The sequence below is a fragment of the Strongylocentrotus purpuratus genome, unplaced genomic scaffold, assembly GCF_000002235.5.
Source record: "Strongylocentrotus purpuratus isolate Spur 01 unplaced genomic scaffold, Spur_5.0 spur5_scaffold_15, whole genome shotgun sequence".
Classification (NCBI taxonomy): Eukaryota; Metazoa; Echinodermata; class Echinoidea; order Camarodonta; family Strongylocentrotidae; genus Strongylocentrotus; species Strongylocentrotus purpuratus.
This window is the reverse complement of record NW_022145600.1, coordinates 16,971,345-16,991,487: the sequence shown is the minus strand read 5'-3', so window position 1 is coordinate 16,991,487 and position 20,143 is coordinate 16,971,345. Positions and strand designations below refer to the sequence as shown.

General features: G+C 35.7%; 1 protein-coding gene across 8 annotated transcripts in view; it reads right to left on the bottom strand.

Moving 5' to 3' along the window:
* LOC575934 (myoferlin) overlaps positions 1-20,143 on the bottom strand; it is a 159,786-nt gene that overhangs the window by 130,597 nt on the left and 9,046 nt on the right. For all 8 annotated transcript variants that reach the window (XM_030985697.1, XM_030985698.1, XM_030985700.1 and 5 more), the window contains exons 4-6: positions 12,876-12,981; positions 2,704-2,833; positions 1,710-1,836 (exon numbers count right to left, since the gene is read on the bottom strand). In XM_030985697.1, coding sequence (XP_030841557.1) covers positions 1,710-1,836; positions 2,704-2,833; positions 12,876-12,981 — 363 coding nt within the window. The remainder of the gene's footprint in view (positions 1-1,709; positions 1,837-2,703; positions 2,834-12,875; positions 12,982-20,143) is intronic.

Here is a 20,143-nt window from a genome sequence, read left to right as displayed (position 1 = left end):
ATCCACATATGCTAGGGTAAAACGCCAAGGCAGTTACACATAGGCATAACACGCTTCATATTTTTGTATTTTCTTACACTCACATAGGCGGGTATGCATACATGTAAAATTTTCTTTCTGTCAACTCAAAATATATTTTATAAAATGTGTCTTCTTTTTCATGAATTTACTTCTATTGTAGTATGTACCATAAATACCACAAATGTTCATCGTTTAAATGGACGATGAAGATGAACCTCATAAACTCATATACAGTATAGGACCCATGTTGTGATCACCTATTTTCTTTCAATAATTTACTCCTTAAAAACTGCCAAAGTTTATCTTGTCATAATGTGAATTAGCCTTATACATAGTCATGTCACTTTTATTCAGTCTATTGTTAGTCTGGTTTAATCTCCTCGGTATGAATGGGGTATAACTGTCACACACTTCACCTACAGCTAGTACTATGAGTCATTAATGACCCATTAACACCCAAGAATAAATAACTAATCCCAGAATAAGAATACTGTGTCTAGCGAAGCTATTGGTTGAGAACCAAACTTAGGCCATATTGAATAGAACATTATGTAATCCTTTTCTAACCTTTATCCTTAGGTAGGTGACACAATAGCCGACAAGGACAATAAAGAGACCCTTAAATAAAGCGAGAGGATTTTCTAGGAAATGAATACTTCCAATGAGCATTCAGCTATTGCAAAGGACATTGTATACTGACGATTGCGATGTTACATAATGCATTGTAAAACTCATTTTAACTAGAAGGAGTCTGGGACAACCCTCCCGGACAACCCTCACCCAGACAACAGGGAGACCATTAAGATTTGATAAGCAACAGATACATACATGTACAATTGAGCATCAAGCCATTGAACAAATATACCAACAACAAGCTATTGTAATGTTACATAAAGCATTGTGGAACACTCTGCTTTATAGATGTACAGTATATAGAGTCTGGGGACAAACAATAATACCATACTTATTGTACAGTATAAAGTAAAATCACCCTTTCATAATGGAATTAAGTACAGAGCTAGTCTATCAATAGGCATAAGGTCATTTTTACCAATATATCAATGGTTGAAGGGTGCTAGTGGGAATGCTATTGAAATGATGAGCATGCTGATTGTATGTACACAATGAACTGTCAAACAAAGGTTCTAATAAGCTATAATCTAATTAGTCTTAGTAATGTGTGTTTTATCTCACAGTAGCACAGTGTGCCTGTGTCCATATATAAATTAATGAAAATGAAAATGGTCTAAAATATACATAGATGTGTAATCGAAATAAAGGTGGAAATCCTCAGCTTGCAAGTATTACATCTACCCACAGTGTTGAAATAAGTACAGTAATCTGACCTAGCCAACCCGAGAAATATTTCAAGTGCGTGAAATCTAACATAATAAGACAATTTCATTGACATGCTTTAGACAACACACATGTATGACTTGAAAAATCACTTAAGCATTTGCATCACTATAAATAGCTTTCAATCTGTAGCATTTTGACACCCTTGAGATATTTTAAAAGTGTTGGCTTATTATTTGGAAGACAAATGAACGAACAGCTGAGTACAATAGGCAGTGCCTTTTCTCTACTGATTGTTCAAACTTACATTATCTCTTGAGATAAAATAATAAAAGTAATTACAAACAAGATTTCTTCCAATAGAGAAAGTTTGAAAAACAGAAAGAACTTACTTGAGGCCTCCAATGCCACCGCTACCACCTCCTCCTCCTCCGCCTCCCGGTCCATCATCATCGCCATCCTCGTCGCCTCCCTCATCATCACCACCACCATCACCGCCACCATCACCATCTACTTCATCTGATAGAAAACAGAAACAGATTGGAGCATGAGGGATACATACATTGGGTGTTAGGTGGACAGAAAACAGAAACAGATTGTAAGTAAGGATGTGACATGTATGCATATGGTGTTTGGCGAACTCGCCACCATCAATACCAGCATCGGCATCACCACCTCCAGGATCAGCATCCTCCATATCACATTAGGCCTGTCTTCATCAGCTTGAGATTACAAAATAACCTGCTATTGTAACTATCCCTATCTCAAATTATCCAGCTAATTTGCGTTTTCATCAGCCCGCAGTTGCAATTAGCGGGATATTTGGTCGAGATAATCATCCCAAGATATCTTGGGCTAGTTTGCAAAATATCCCACTACCGTATTTGCCGGCGATAAGGCCGCACCGCCGCATAGGAGAAAAAAAAAAAAAACGGACAAAACAAAATAATCATAATTTTCTCGAAAACACTATTTTTTTTTTAACAAACTGATACCAAATTCATCCATATTCTTATAATTTACCGGAAGTTTAGCTAAAAAAGTGATCGCAGGCAAATTTGGTGTCCGATATACCCCTTTCTAGTCCCATACGTGCAAATTTGTGTTGGTTTTGACTTTCGTTTTTTTTTTTTTTTTTACTCTTTCGTCGTAAAGGCTTTTTGATATTTTCTCTTCCAAAAATACTGCGGCCTTTACGGCGGCAAATACGGTATTTGTCCGGTGCGTCTTCACCAGCCCGAAGTCTCGCACTATGCGCGAACGCTGAAAAAGTAAATTACGGTAATGCATTTTGGGGTTTTTGGACACGTTTCTTGCCATCCACTTTTCGCCAAGCTCAAAGGCCGGTCGTGCGACTGGTATATGACATAATTACAATTTGCCTACCTCCCTCTCCTTCTTCCTGCACAGCTCCAGCGGAAGCGTCTCCTCCTCCTCCTCCTCCCTTGCCTCCACCAGATGGAGGTGGCTCAGATCCAGCCGGAGCTTTGTATGTGACGTTGCAAACAACCACACCCTGTACAGGCAAAAAGAAAAATTCAGGGGGGCGTTTCACAAAACTTGTCATCAGTGACAATCAACATTTTTAGTTATAAGCTACTGAAATCCTTGCTTCTGATTGGTTATAAGTAGATTTGTCACTGTTTTTTTTAAATTTGTCATTGAAAAAATTGCTTTCTGAAATGGGTCCCAGGAAAAACTCAAAAACTCAAATGGAACCTTGGATTTGCTGAACGACAACACATGGTGCACCCGCAAGCCAACATATCTACATCACCATGCAAGCCGACACTTACAAGCAGCATCTAACACAGCTATTAAACATGCACATGTGAATATGTATGCAAAGAAGTATAAACTCAGATAACTGTTATTAGCTGCAAGAAGAAATGTAAAAACTATACAGTGGGCTATCATGAACTTTGTTGTCTTTTTTCTTTTTCTTGTTGCTGTTGTTGCTGTTGATGATGTTGTTAGACTAATCACATGTACATGTAATCAGATTCAGCCGAGGTCTGTAAACTCCTTGATTAAAGCAACAACACTGTAGTTGTCACGCCCTACAACTACAAGAGCCTATAAGAAGATGGGTTTTATAAAATTTGTGGATGAAATACAGAATAACATGATTTAGTCTAAATTGCATTAGACTTTAACCAACTCTGGTAGAGGCAACTTTATTAAGTGCAAAGAGAGGTCCCATAAAGGAAAATTTGAAGTGGCCACTATACACAGGTGAGCTTTTTTCATAGGTTCTAAACCATATACTTTCTCTCTCTTACATGAAAAGGGAACCAGCAAAAGTGACATCTTTAGATATGACCTTCATCGAGAGTTGGATTTGAGGACAAGTTTGATTTTATTCGTGTTTTGTTATGTTCATGGAAACGCCATCCACTCAATTCTGTAATTAGAGCTAGGTAACCACAATAAGGTATGTTCAGAGCTGCCAACCTCCAGAACAGAAAATCAGTAATCCCAAGGCTCAAAATCAGTAATTTGGGGAATAAATCAGTAAATTCCTATGCGGCGCTATGAATCTAAAAAAAAAACGGCACGCTAACACTGCGCGGACACATGCCCAAATGATTATCTCAAATTTTTGTGATTTTACTCAAAGTTGCTAAATATTGATTTTCAGGTCATCACAACACATCAGTTTTCCATGAAAAATTGGCTTCTATTAAGAGAATACTTGATACTTTTCCGACTTTCTCAGTGAGTGTTGGATGGCCGCCATACTGCAAAGCTCTCGCTACGATAAATCATATAAACGCACAAAAAAAAAAAAAAAAATCCGTAATTTTTAGACAACATTCAGTACTGCCGTAATGATCGTTAATTTCTGTACCAATTACGGGAAATCCGTACTAGTTGGCAGCTCTGTATGTGGTTCTGACAGCCTATGTAGATGAGATTTTGATTTCACATACAAGTAATTAAAATTCAGCCGAGGTATGAAAGCTCCTTGAGTCAAATATTTAAAATTATTAACATTGTGGTTTCATTTCGAGGTCGAATCTCGAGCTCATGAAGACGCGATTTGTAACTTCGGGATTATTTCCCAAATATGAAATAGCAGGCTTTTTGGCAATCTCGAGATGATGAGACATGCCTTATGAGAGTGAAGGGTCAATCAATTGAAACAACTAAAAAGTTTCAGGATGTTAAGTGGAATTCAGTCATTTGACACTTCTTGTTTGTGGTATGGCTCCTTCGAATATAAGTAATATGTTACACTTCACATCTAAACAATTATTAATCTGTCATAATGACTCAAGTGTGAAACCAAAAGAAGCTATCAAATTCCAGTGAAGTGAATACTAGTAATAAAGCAAGAATTTTTAGTATGTAAATAAGACACTAATGTAGCTTCCAGTAATGCAATGGGAAAAAACACTGCAGTTCTTAATGAACCACATTCTGATCAATCATCTTTTAACTATCTGAGATAAAGTTATACATGTATGTACAGTGTATAGTTGGGGGAAGGCCTGCGCCAGCTATCATAGTTCAGACTTCATTTTTATACCTGGCACAGTTAAAGCAAGAAACATAAACAAATGTTAGATGCTGCTTGTAAGTGTCGGCTTGCATAGTGATGTAGATATACAGTAGGCTTGCGGGTGCACCATGTGTGAGAGAGAGAGAGAGAGGATTGAGGACTATTTTTCAGGACTCCTCAATCCTCTCTCTCTCTCACATGGTCCACCCGCAAGCCTACTGTATAAACAAATGTGTTTCTTATAATTAATTTTCCTTTAATCATGTGCAATATTCTATGTATAGAATTTTTAATTATTTACTGGGAGTAGCATGTGTGAGGGCACATGCCTACGGGTAACAGTATTGTACTTCACTTTTGTGCACCATGACCCACTTGCTGCTCCCATATCTCTTCGCATGCGTTTTTTCATTCTTATTATGTACTTGTCTCTTGCTATGATGTATTGTATTTATGCTTTTTTTATGAATGGTCGAATGAATAATAAAAGTGTGATTGATGAAGCTGCCCAATGTAAATTGGCCTATCCTACATCAAACCATTAATTATCTTAATTCTTAAAGAGCAAACCATGTGCTTCTGCCTATAAATAGTGTTAAAAACAAAATTGATGACAGATGAAGGATCACTTTATGCACATGTATATTTGGTGCGGAAAATATCTGGAAATTAGCTCTTCGGTTTTTATCATCCATCATTGACACTTTAAACTAAATATAGAAATTCCCTTTGGCTGCCATTTTTGCTATACGATTATGATACATCAACACTAAAATTTAAAGCTCTAGATCAAGGGTGGAAGTGAGAGCTAGTTTTATGTTTTTTTTCTTCAGAAATCCGAGCAAAATGAGGTCCCGAGCGCTTGAGCAAGGCGTTCAAGCAAGTCATGAAAAACAGCACCCCCCCCCCCCCTAATTTTAAACCAGATTTACATTGATCTCAGGGACTATCCATTTTTGGAGAACAAAAATCAAAACAAAAAACAATTGGGAAAAATAAAATAAAATCGTGAGACCTATTTAAATCAGGTAATTATCAGGCCTGCTAGAAACAAAATTTGGAATATCCTACTTTCTAATTGAACTCTTTCATGGTTACTCGACTTTCATATCCTACAGAAGATATTTTCAAAATTTCTTATAACAGAAACCACAGACTTTTTAACAACAGTATGAAAGAAGGGGGGTAAATTTATTGACCTTTAATATACAGCTGAGGCCTACATACCGGTAGTTATTTAAATTAGGTTCATACTCTGGCATTAATTTATATCTTGAAAGAAATATAAATTTATTTCAAAAAAATCTATGTAGAAAGAAATTCTGCAACTTTTCAGCAATATTTCAATTATTTTTTCCTTTTTGTAATTTAAAGTTTTCCTCAGGAACCAATCAAATAGCGGATCAGGAAATCAAGTCTACAAGCTGTACAGCCTATCAGGAAACATTCGATTTTAAAAAAATTGGAGAAAAGCCTCTGGAAAGTCCAGATGAATGTATTACTGTGTCACTCAGCAGAATCTAGAATTGGTTTGTAGCCAAACAGAAGTCGGCACAGAGTCATTTATCTTACCAAGCAATTTTTTTAAAGGAAGGAAATTCCAATGAATATCATGCTGTGTGTCCGCATGACAAGGATCAGTCAAAATCTGTCCCCCTTTGATTTAATGAAATAACATTGTCCTTGCAAAAGGAAAGGAATTATAATTAAAAGTTAAAAACAGCCACATTTCTGATGTCCAGCAAGGCACCAACCCTCTTTGCTCTTTCATCTTCATCATTAAAGCACATGAGCTGTTGATCTGGGTACTACCGACTGTTCTTATAAAAGGACATTGATCCTGTAAAACATCAATTAGGATTTTTTGTTCATACAAACAATTTTGTAGGGTTGATCAAAACACAATCAAGTCAATTTTTTTCATGATTTCCTTGCACTTTACAATTTGATTGACGGAGTCCGCCTCACAACCGGGAGGTCGTGGGTTTGAACCCCGGCCGCGTCATACCTAAAGACGTTAAAAGACAGGAGTTGCTGCTACCTTGTTTGGCGTTCAACAATAAGGGATAGAGCAACATCGATCTGGCGCTGCTCAGTGGCTGCCGGGCTCACGATCAATTGGGCAAAAAGAATTTCCATTTTCAGTTTAACTTAATAAAATTTGGAGTGGACTTTAAAAGATTATTATTATTATTATACACCTATGAACTGCTGTTGTCACTCAAAAATGTGTTGTTAATTGTTGTTCACTAGTTGTTCCTTTACTTTTTTGTAATCAGTAAAAAAATTGCAAACGTATTTGGAAAATATGCTATGATAAGTACAAATCATTCATGCATTTACATGGCAGATTGCAAATCATAAACAATCTTGACTTTAAGTAATCTTATGCCCCTTTCATATTCACTGACGAAGGGCGTTGAACCTGGACCAAGTCTAGACCAAAGCTAACATTATATTTGTATGAAAACTTCTTGGCCCAAAGGAGGGTTGAACACAGAACACTAGTCTGCAAGCGTGCACACTCAAACACTTGATTACAATAAGTATTGTAAATGTAAGAAAAATTTCAATTGTTTAAACATATTTGTGGCTTACACCCAGTAAATAAAGATTTGTTCAGACTTGTTTTTCATTTACAGATCGATCAATTGATCTTTTTTTTCACTGGGTGTAAGCCCACAAATATGTTTAAACAATAATTATTGTGTTCTGAGTTTACAAAGCCTAGCCCGTTTCCTACTGGTTATGTCAACATGGGAGCAGCTACACTACAGGGCCTATTGACTGTAGTCTCTGTAAAGTCTCCTAGCTCAGACCCTCTATTTTTATACCTAATTCCCACTGTCACAAGGGTTTGTGCCTGTAAACTAATATATTTCAGTATAAAATAAAAACTAGTTATCTACAGAGCTAGAGAGGTAATAGTGTGTGATTCAGCTAACTTTTTAAACTGTAGGACAGAGGGGGGTACTTCGTCAAGCTCTATGGAATGATGAAGTAGGTAATTGAAGTGACAGGATGCATATAGTCAATCTACCATGTCCCTTCCCACTCATGCGTACAGTAACTTCTCCATCATGAGAATATGGCACGAACCTATCCCGATTATCAAACTTATTTCTTCAAAAGTCTTGGACTTAATTTCATTTTAAAAGGAAACAGTTCAGAAGTGAATCTTAGCAATGAGGACATTTACACGTACATAATCCAAAATGCAAATCTGTCTGTAATTATTAGGAAAAAATGCTAAACCAGTTGTCTGACGAGCGAAATTCTAAATGACATATTTGCATACCGTAATACTAAAAAAAATTGGAGAAAAGTCAAATACCCTTCTCTCATTTCTGCAAACTGGTAGGTTGAATGAGAATTAAAAATGAAAAATCCCCCTCCTCCCCCTCCCCCTCCCCCCCCCCCCCCTCCTTCTAATATTTTCCTCACAGCCTTGGGGTCACACATACATGTATATAATGTTTTCTTTTTAAAAGTTAAAAACTTGAATTGACAAAATGGACCCAAAATCTTATCTGTTGCGCCCCCCCCCCTGCCCCCCCCCAAAAAAAAAAAAATTAATAATAATAATTAAATCAGGTTTTTAACAGGGGCACATGCATAGATTCCAGATGCAGAAAAAGTAGTTTAGCACCGTTTCTAATCCCTCCCATATCCCTGGTCCATTACATCTATTTGACACCTCCTAGCTTTAATTTTGCCAAAAAACATTCTACCAACTGTAACCAAGTGATTATTTTAACTACACTGTTCAGGAAGTTACCATTACGAAGAGAAATATTGACATGACTCATATTTGTGTGGCTAATTTAAGCCTCATATCTCGGCCTGTATGCAGTCAATCCCCCTGTTCACAATATCAAAATTAATTGTATTTGCTACAAGGTATAACCAATACACAAATGTGATTAATTTTTTCTTGTCTGAACATTGTATGACAAAACATTGTTTTATAATGAAAAGTCATATAACGAAATGCTGTACATACTGGGTAGTTAAATGCATGTTTGAGCATCGATGGTAACAAAAATTCAATAAGAAATCAGGGTCCCCTAGACCCCTACTAGTCTGAACACTGAGTTGTGTGAAGCACATATAACTGGGCTAGGCTTACTATGAGCGCTCATAGATGATTGGCCAGCTATCATATCAACGGACCTCTTCCAAAATAGTTTTTTAGACAGTGTTTCTTTATCCTTTTTCATGTGTGAACGCCCCTTCTGATGTACTGTACATGTGTAATGATTTTTACAGACAATGAGCCTTTATATGTTTCTCTACAGAATGTTTGAATGCATTTCCTCCCATCTGAACATGCTGTTTATTATACATAGCTTCACGTACAGGGCTACATTGTACACGTGTAGGCCTACATGCACAAAACCATGATCGACCCGCCCACTCCCTCCTACTCACTCCCACACAAATATGTCAATGTCCTATTTTATTGGTCCCTATTATTTGCTCTTCATGGCCTGCTTACCAGGTCTTATTCTTTTGTGTTGCAAACGGACTACCTAGTCTGTATTCACGCTACATCTATACAGTGGAACAGTATGAAAGATTAAGAAACAGAGCTAGAGATTTATATGTGTAGTGGATGTCTGGGAAGTCTCAAAATAGTTCTTGAAATCTCAAAAAAGAGCTTGTTATTAAAATGAATGAATAAACAAATAAATAAATGAACATAAAGTTTATAAAGTAGTAAACATCAATGCCAGAAAATCTCAATTTTACTACAGCAAATCCACACAAAAAATCTTTCATGTACAAAAACTATATAATTATGTATAGGCCTAAAATATGTTTGGGAAGTATGCTTGAGCTGCAGTGGTGCACAGAAATTATCCTGCAGAAAAATCAGCCAGTCTGGTCCTGGACAATTTCATAATGTAATTAGAAGTTTCCTGAGCCATGGTTCACCTTAAAAGGGTCTGGCAAGTAGAACTGATCAAAATTTAGATTCAAGAAATTAAGTCACACCTTAGATATACTTGACCTTTCAAAGAGGTATATTTATATAGCCAAATTGTTGTCATTTTTACACATGATAGTTCATAAATTCTGTTTTATCTCTCTATGTAGAGTATTAAAGTGATTGATGATATGAACAGAAAGTTCTTTGAACAAGATAAAAAGGAAACTGAAACATGTAGGGCTAATTTTAAACACTGCAGATGTCTTAACTTTACCCACTTTTTACATTTGATTCACTTCAAGTATGAAATATTGTACTACAGAGACAGTACAACGTAGTACAGTACTTATAGCTTTTCTTTTCACTGCATAAAATCAAATGATGCTTTCTCTGACAAGAGTACAGGACTTGTTCACATGCAGTATATGAATATGCATAATTAATAAATGAGACAATTTCCTGTTACTTTTCATTTCTTCTTCCAATGGACATACTTGGATACAGATAATAAAGGTAATGTTTCATGTTCAAACTGATGATATTCTATAGTTCTCATACTATCTCTTTACAATGAAACATCTTCTTTTTTCTTCACAGTTCATACAAATTCCAAGTTCCCACGCACATGACCCAAAACCATGTACGCCTAATGTAACTCACACCTTTTCCAGCCTTTGTTTCACACTATTCATTGATTTTTCAATAACATCAAACAAATTAATTATATCACTTCTTTCAAATGATAATATAACAGAAAATAAACTGGTGTCTTTTAATTTATTTGTTCTAGGTTCCTACTTACAAATGCCTTTAAAACACCCAACACAATACATATTTTCCCAGCTGTTTTGTATTTCACATTCATTGCTTTTGTAAAATTCACCATTTAACTGAAAAATGAATCTTAAGAGAATCTTTTACAAAACAAACACATATCACATGTCTGTGTTTATATTTGTGTACACTTTAAAAATCTTTCACCCCTTGATAACGCCTCTGCAAATTCTATGTCTCCACCCTCCATATCCATCCATGCGCTTATACTAGTAATTTCTTGTCACTTTGAGCGTATGCGCTCAAGGATATTCTCAGCAAACTATTCTTTGCTGTCCCCATCTCTCGGTACCGGTACAAAAGCCTGAATGCCCAAATCTTCCTTGTGGGTTTCTCCATTGTATTCATTTGAATAAAGAGATAATTATTCCCACTCATTGGATACAAATGAAAGGGGCAAAAGTGAGACAAGAGGTAGCAAATGTATTAATAATTTCTGTATCTGGCCAGATGTTATGCTTTCTAAAACTGGAAATATTGTTCCCATCTTTGTCTGTGGACAATCTTCAGTGGACTTTCTTCACTTTGTGTAAAAACACAAAGAAATACCAGAGTATACCATGTCAATGAAGGTCATCACCATGTTGTATGCAGAAATCATAAACATATTCGATACAGGTTTTTGTTCCACTTACATTATTTGAACTGTATGAATAGGCAGTCAATACCCATCACATATTTTATTGTTCTTGTAGATAGGTTTTTTTTTTTGTTGCTGTTTTGTTGTTGTTCTTGTTGATTCAATATGATCAATGCATATTGCCTAATTTTGTATACCTTGCTTCTACAAATATATATAATAAGACTATTTGCATCGAATCATTTCTTAAAATGTTATGTCTACTAAAAGGTATTTATTCTCTATCAGTTCAATTTAAATATGCCAGGGGCAAGAATAACTCTTTAATCTTATTTAATTTTAAATGCATTTTTTAACCTGTTGGATGACAAGCTCCGGATGTCCCTGGCTGAAATGGAAAAAATGAGCCATACTAAAATCACATCATACCCAACTCTGATTGCGATAAAGGAAGCTGAATATCGACTATTTTTACAGATTACTTTGTTGATGAAATAAAGGTGTAGGCGTTTGTATCCATGCAACAGGCAAAATATGGGGGATAAATTGTTGTACTTTATTCCAAGTAAAGCCCCAATTCAGTAGCTGTGCCATGAGACTGAAAACACATTAGGATACATTACTTGTAAATGTTTGGTTAACTTCCGGCACAATATCCTCTTCTCTACCACAGGAAAAGATGCTTCTGTTTTAATAAACTTGAGATTAATTTAACAGAGGAAGTGTTGTGGATTAGCTGTTTTCTTTAATATCTTATTGCATTTATCAGTCAAAATGTCATATTTTGCATTTCTTGTCTGTCATTTTATTCATTTTTTTCCCCTTCAAAACTGGTTGTGATTTTTCTTTGTTTGTCAATCGTGAAAAGCAATAAAAAACATATAAATGTAAAAAGTACTCAAGATAATTTGAAGTTATGGCAAAACGTTGACCTAATCTATATGAATTTCAAACATATTAAAAACTCATTATACATGTATGCACTTCTTCGACATCAAACTATAATGGAGTTGCGACTCTATAGGTTCTTATGTTTACTTCACAAAACAATAAAAACAATGCAATGTAATTTTATGTTTGATTCAGTGTTTTTCAACAACCTGAACACTGCTCAAAGAATCAGTTTCCATTACAATAATCATGTTCTTTGTTGGATGAAACCAATCTTTACAATTTGCAGGATTTTGACTTGAATAACACTCTTGAAACACTTGTATGGCAATTACTGTCAAAAGTATCTATTCAAAATTTTAAAAATAGATCTCTGTTGTTTCAATTGTGCATTTTTTTTTCTTTCAAGTTTCCATTCTGATAATGGAATTGCACTTACATGACTTGCAAAACTAATGTTCAGGGATAGCAACAACTAATGTATGCAGACTGGATTCCTAGTATTGTAGTTCATTCTTAACAGGTTAATGGAATAACTCGTCTCTGCACTTGGTCCCCAGGAAAGAGACCGCCATAAATGTTAATCTTACTATTTAAAATTTGCTGTACATATTAAAGATGGAACTTGGGTATCACTGTAATCGGGACAAACCATACTAATCATAACCAATGAATAATATAATTATCTGAATATTATCATGACCCTCAATCAAAAAGGTTTTACATGCATTAACTATCAAGTCTCAAGTACAATTTCTTTCTAAATCTACTAGTGGTCAGATTGTAAATAGAACAAGGAGGTTAAAGGTACTGACCTCGCACTGTCTGCCCTTGTGGTCTTTGAGCTTGCACTCCATCCTCTTTGACCTCTGTTTACCTTTGACCACATCACGTAAGGCTAAGGTGTACGAACCAATCAACCTGAGAGAAAGGGGGGGGGGGAAGAAGGAATATAATAATAATAATAATAATTATTCTTAAAAAATAATAGTATGAAATCAATAACAATAGCAATTACAACAACAATAATAATGACAATGATACTAATAACAATAATAATAATAATAATAATATGAACATAATCATATTAATAACAATAATATTCAAAATGATCACAATAATAATATTCATGATGACAGAAATAATACATGAAGTAGTGATAATAGTCAAAATAAGAAAAATAACATATTCAGACAAAGGTATCATAATGCTCACATTCTTGGAAAAAAACCTAAAGCTGTCGGTCCTCTGCTTGCCTACTAACAAGCATTTATGCTTTCTTAGCAGTCAGGTGAAATAACCACCACTAAACAACAATGTCTAAAGTCACTTAAAAAAATACAAAAACTCAAATGCTACCCCCAGCAAATATTGGAAACAATTTTTAAGATGCTTTCTGATTTAAAATCTACATTTTTATTTCAGAAAATTAAATATTCAACATTTTTAGCCTTTTATATGATTAATTTGTACATGTAGTCTGCTCATTGGACAGAAATTTAGCATCGTCATAGTTTTAGACTTGAATTTTTAATTGACATAACAGGCTCACGAGTGACGATATTATTAGAAATACTCCTCTACCAAACAGATGACGGCAGGATGCATAGTCCATGATCAAATTGATTTTAACACCTTCAAAAAAAAAAGCACAGTTTCTAACTGAACTTCGCTATCCCTACAAAAATCTGTTTTCAATTCTGCGTTAATAAACGATAGCAGATCAAATGCGTCACAGCACATCCACAAGTTAGGTTTATCGGTACCTTTCATTTGCAGCCTAGATTTAATTATAGTCAATTTGATTGAGAAGAAAAAAAATCTACATGTACAAAAAACTGTACATTTTTATGATTGGAACAGCAGTTGATGGCATTATTCATGTACGTCATGCTGATAATAAGCTAAATCCATTTTACATCTAAACTACAAGTATCTCAGAGTCTAGACTTGTGTTGTAACTTTACTGTCTCTTGTACAGGTAATACTCATTATTTGAATTTCTTTTGAATGTGTTTCTATAAATGAAACAACTGAAATACATTGGCCCGAATTTACAAAGGAGGTTTGTCGACAAACCGAGGTTTATGTACGCCATATGACGCGTTTTGACGCATTTTTTACAAACCTGGTTTGTAATTCGGGCCATTGTGTTTTCATCTGTTGAGAGCCAGACGACTGTTATGTTAAAGTGTGTGAAAAGTATACAAGCTGAAGTAGGAGTAAACTTCAAGTATAGCAGCTAAAGCCCTTCTGCCTCTAAGCTGACAATATGATCACAGAAATAAATCAATACATTTAAAAAAACTACACATAGCTAAATGGGCTACATGCTGATATAGGCTCAACAGGTTCCCTTCCCAAAGCCTGGGAAGAATCCATCCGTCAGTTTTTGATCATTGATCTTGATTCACAGTTTGACGTAATACTCTTTATCAGCAGGCAAATCTCCACCTACACACTGCTTTCATGACGCAATAAAAATAAAATGTGTAGGTCAAAATATGATCTCTAAATATCAAGTGCTTAAAGGAATTCTGCCAGTGCAACTATTTACTTTTATCACAGACATGTACATGCATGATGCATACTTTGAACTAATGAACTTCTTTTCTGTTAGATTTACAAAGAATTAAAACTACTTTAGTTATCAAACATGTTCTTGTACTTAAAAGTAATTTATTTCCGTCGTAGGCCTGCATATTAGAGTGTTTTTATAACGGTTTAACCCAATGAAGGAATTTCATATTTGATTAGGATAGGTTCATAACCGGGGCTTATATGAGTGTAGGAAGCATTAAGGTATTATGCATACTGCATATGACATGTACATTCTATGGAGGAAAGCATACATTACAGCCATTCTTTAAAAAGTATTAAGAAAGTTGACTGTTTACCAAAGATGTTTTCTTCTACATGTACACTGTAAGTTATTTTCTGTGTCCATCTGGCAAATAAATCCTGGGCCCTATTTCATATAACTTGTTATCAATAACCAATGTTAAATTTTAAAAGACAAATTTGCTCTCAGCCAATCGCCACAATTTCAGTAGCAGCTTCTAACAGTTATTGTAACTTGTTATCGATGACAGGGCCCGGATAAAGTGGCATTTCTGGTCCTGTAAATATCTACAAGTACCATACATTATTTTATTTCTCGAGGATATTTTGTCATTTTGTTGCCCATAACAATGAAGACCCTATTCTAAGCCATGGATGAAAAATGTTGACTTGGACCTTTAAGCACCAGTCTGGAAGTTAGGCCCCTGGGTACCTGTCTGCTATGAATCAATCTTTCCTGGATTCATTCACAGTATTTATGAATTTGACCTCACAGTCATCATACAAGCCAGGCTGTGCAGGGTCGACTGGTCAGTCATAACTTCAAATCCTGTTGGCTCATAAATGCACAGACTATTACAGCTTCCTGGACGGTTTTCACTTGTATAGTTGCCATGGAGGCAATGTTTGTCGCAGTTTCACGATTGAACCATGGACAGTGATCTACCAAAATAGCACTTTTTGTGATCTGATCTCTAAAGGGCACATACAATGTAGGTATTTATAAGCACTGTAGAATCAACAATTAATGCAGTATAACATTTACGACACATGCTCTAGCATCCGTTTCTTTTCGATAGTTGATAGCCAAAAACCGAATAGTTAACTTCAACCCTGGACCCCAAACTATACCTAAACCAAAAACAACTAAATATTCAACTTAAAACATCCTTGACCAAAAAAATCTTTGGAAGCAATGTTTTGATGACCTTTTTAACATAACGAGTCCTTTTTTAACCCTTCGACTATTGAAATTGTGATTGTGATCGATTGTTATATATTGATAAGTGAAATAATAGATTACTACATGAAGGCCTCCGTTTGCATGAGATGAGACTGATCCAGGAGTCTGTGTAAAACTCAAAAGTGGGAGGGGCACAAAAGTATGTACTATTTACATGTAGTATGTGTACAGGATATTCTCTCATTCCCATAGGCTATATTACAGGAGTTATACGATTCCCATAAGCTGCCCCTAGCTAATCCCCATGGCATGCCACACTAGATCCACTGCTTACCATATACTCTTTCTCCTTACAAATACCAATCATCAACCCTTAAATATGTTCTACTAATGTCTGATATTCCCCCCCCCCCCCCCTCTTTCTATACATCTCTAAATCACACGCACTCTCCAATTAATCTAGGCCATATTCTAAAGGATTCTTTAGTCATATAAATCATATTAATTAGGTGTAAGATGAGACCTAATCTGCAATCAATCTTTTCTACTTGAGTGATTTGTGCCTTTAAATCATCGTAGATGCTAAGTCATAATCAACCCATCCCATCCATACACGAATGATGAGTCAGTGCAAATAGATGTTACCGCATGATGTTTGATGTTAGCTAGGAGGGCATGTCTTCAGTACATACACGTATCTAGGGTCTGACTACATAGGCTTATACCTGTATGGGGACCTGTTGGGAGCAAGAAGGGACTTAGCTCTGTGTAAAAAATAAGGAGCTAACGCCCTTCTGGCTCTCGGCAGACGATATGTTTATCTTTAAAAAGTTTCCACAATGTTTGCCTTGTCTGAAGCCCTAAATCAACATTATTTCAAAAGGCTATAGTATCAGTGTCGATCTCTTTTATTATGTCATGAATTATGTAGGCCAGCCTCTAGGGTTTGTGCAGAATAAATATGTTCTTTGTTATATGTGTAGTTTTAATATAGTCATGGACCTACAAGAGGTACATGTATGTAAGGCTTGCTACCAGACAGAGAAATATATTCCAAGAGGCGACGGTCAAATAAGATATCTGGACTCCTCTGCAAATGGTCTTAAGCCTCTACCCTAAGATCTTACTTCAATTGACTCATTGTCTTAATTGATGACAAGAATTTATTACAGAATGGATTGAAATATATGTTTCATTGCTAATAACTTTCAAAGATATGATTATTCCCAAGTGAAATGGTCAGAAAATGGATAATATCTGAAGCAAAGATGGAAGAGGGAATTAAAGACTGTTCAGATATTCTTTGTAAAATCCTACAGTCAGTGTTGTCATTTTTATTTTCAGCAAGTTTTATAATTTTGATTCTACTTTACAGGTCTATTTAATAAGCATTTGTGATGTATGGTGAAAGTGGGTGAAGTATTCAGAATGACTTTAACATTTGTAATGTATGGTGAAAGTGGGTGAAGTATTCAGAATGACTTTAACAAATTTTCTCTTCACTTCAGTTTCCCTACCAAACCTAACAATTACTCTTAACTTTGGGAAAGAAGAAAACTAGTTATGTTTGGATTAATACAAGTCCAGATAGATAAATTGAGTGGGAGATCAATACACAAAAACGAGGGATATTTGTACCAATGCAATATTGGCAAAGTAAACACTGCAGGCAGTGAAATACTTCCAATGAATTATGAAATGCATGCTTGACTGATCATTGAAAGGGTTTGACTAATGCCGAATTACTGTGTTACAGTTAGCTGACTTCTATCAATAGTACAATGGTACACTACAGGAAATATGTGTACCGGTTAGATCGCTTGAGCATGTGTGCTGGAGCCAATAAGCATGTACATTGTACTTAACAAACTCAAAATGGTAAACTACTGTATCTTCATGCTAATAGTGTTAGAAAGGGCCGAGTCATGTTTGGGGTGGGCATTTAGGTATTGTGATTGTCAAATGGATAAGTGAAATAAAAGATTACTACATGGAGGCATACATTTACATACAGAGACTGATCCATGAGTCTGTGTAAAACTCAAAAGTGGGAGGGGCACAAAAGCATTTAGTGTGTGTGTGTGTGTACAGGATATAAGCATGCCAGATGTGATTTTAAAATGATTCCCTCTCCATCACTACTACACAGACACCCGTATCAAACTTTTTGGTTCACAAGAGTGCTTTTAAGATTTCCTATGACTCTATGAGGGTTTTTTTTAGATATATCTTTCATACATGTATTATATCGTTCACATACACTACAGCGCTTTAAGAGATTACCAAAACTACTTTCAAGCGTTTATTTGTGGATAAACATTAGATATTTCATTGACTTCTCTCTCTCTATCTCTCTCTCTTTCTGTATAAATACTTATAGAAATGATTTATGAATATTCCAACATAATGACCTGTGCTAAACTAATTGCCTTCTCCCAATCCATGTTTGTTCCAATTAGAAAATTAAGCTGTCACTTGGCAATGCTTCTGCTCATGCAATTACCAATCAGAATCTAAAATATGTGGTTAGGAAGAAGTATTGCTTTTGCAGATTTCTATTTCCCTTCCGTTGGAAAGCGTGATCCCCGATCTCCCTGTGAGTCCCTGGCAAAATATATTCCAAGTGCTACATGTACTTTCTGTCAGACCCAGCAGACTTATACTGTTTTCACACTGGCAAAATTTTGCTTAACCCCGTACTATAGGTGGGGTTAAGGGGGGGTCTTAGCCCCACCTGTAGTCTGGGGTTAAGCCTATTCCACTTTCTGTTCAGACTCATAAAGTGGGCTAGCCCTACCTATAGTACGGGGTTAACTAACTCTGCAAAATAGCAGGGCTAACCCCGCAATTGTGGTGCTAACTCCTGCTAACCCACAATTGTGGTGCCAAGCAAATGAATGAGAACAGGAACGAAAAATAGTCCAGTACTACGCAAAGCAGCGTATCGCAGCGGGCCAGATGCGAAGTAAGGAGCCCACTGTCTAATCATAACATTAACGAGATCCGGGGCTAACGAATTGCAGTGAGAACAGCGTGAATTTTCTTATTCCGGAATAGGCGCTAGTACGGGACTAAAAACAGCGTGTGTGAAAATTTAAAAAAAATAGTCCGGGGTTAAGGATACTACAGGGCTAAGCAAAGTACGGCGTTAAGCAAAACAGTGTGAAAAGAATATAAATGGTATGGGTTACAGAAATAGGATAGAATATCTGAGAAAGTTTGTCAATTTTTTGGCTACTTTATTTGCTTTGATTTAATAAATAAACTACATTGAAGTCGGGTATGGGAAATACGACAAAATACAGAAAATAAACGTTACACATGAAAATTTAAAAATGGGAACCCACTGCAATGGGCTAATTATGACTTGTTTTTATTTTTTCCATTGTGTGAATATGTGTATGTGTAATGCACATGACTAGTTGTTTTCCTCTCTTGTATGTTTAATACCGGAACCATTTGGAAGCCCTAGCCCCTTGAGGCAATGTGTTAGAGGGTGATCTTACGCAGATGACACAACTATCAATCTGGTTGCAACTAATTTACAAGGGCAGGGTTTCCTACATATTAGCAGCGAACTTTAAAGTTTACACATTCTGGTTGTTTGTTGCTATGGCAACACTTGAAGTAGAAAAGGTGACAAGTTGCTTCATCATCCTTCTTTCTTTTCTTTTTTGATCATTGCCTTTAAAAAAAACATCAAAAGATCTACTTAGCGTCTCAGCCCTGATTCCACATAAAGTAGATAATATGGGCTTATCTTCCTATACCAACCAAACTTTCCAAGCACAAAAAATGAGTTGTAAATTTATCCAAAAAGGGTTACATATGAATTCATAACCAATCAATCATATCTAATCAATTATATCTAAAACCATTAGAATTTGAGACCATTTACACTGTTGGGTCTTTCAAGCAACAACATCAATGTTCATTGTTTATTGTTTATCTATTTAAAAAAATGGAAAAATTATCAATATAATACGACACTAATATTTCAGGACAAAGGGGCATTTTTTTTATGCATCTAGTCATTCTATATGGCTACGAGTTAACCCAAAACTGCTGATTTTATGGAATTTTACCCAAGTTTGAAAAGAAATGAAGTTGTACCATGCTACTTTTGGTCTTCTTAAAGTCTATAAAGATCCCTATCGTAATCCAAAACCTCTCTTGGTCTTTTTAACAAACTGTCTGGTTTTCTGAGAATGTTCAAACATGTTCCAATGGGATGTCAGTGAACTTGTACTTGCAAGGGTTTCATGAAATACATTTGTATGCCCTGAATACAAAAAATTCAAATCACCATGCCTTGCAATGTCTATCCCTCAAACCTTT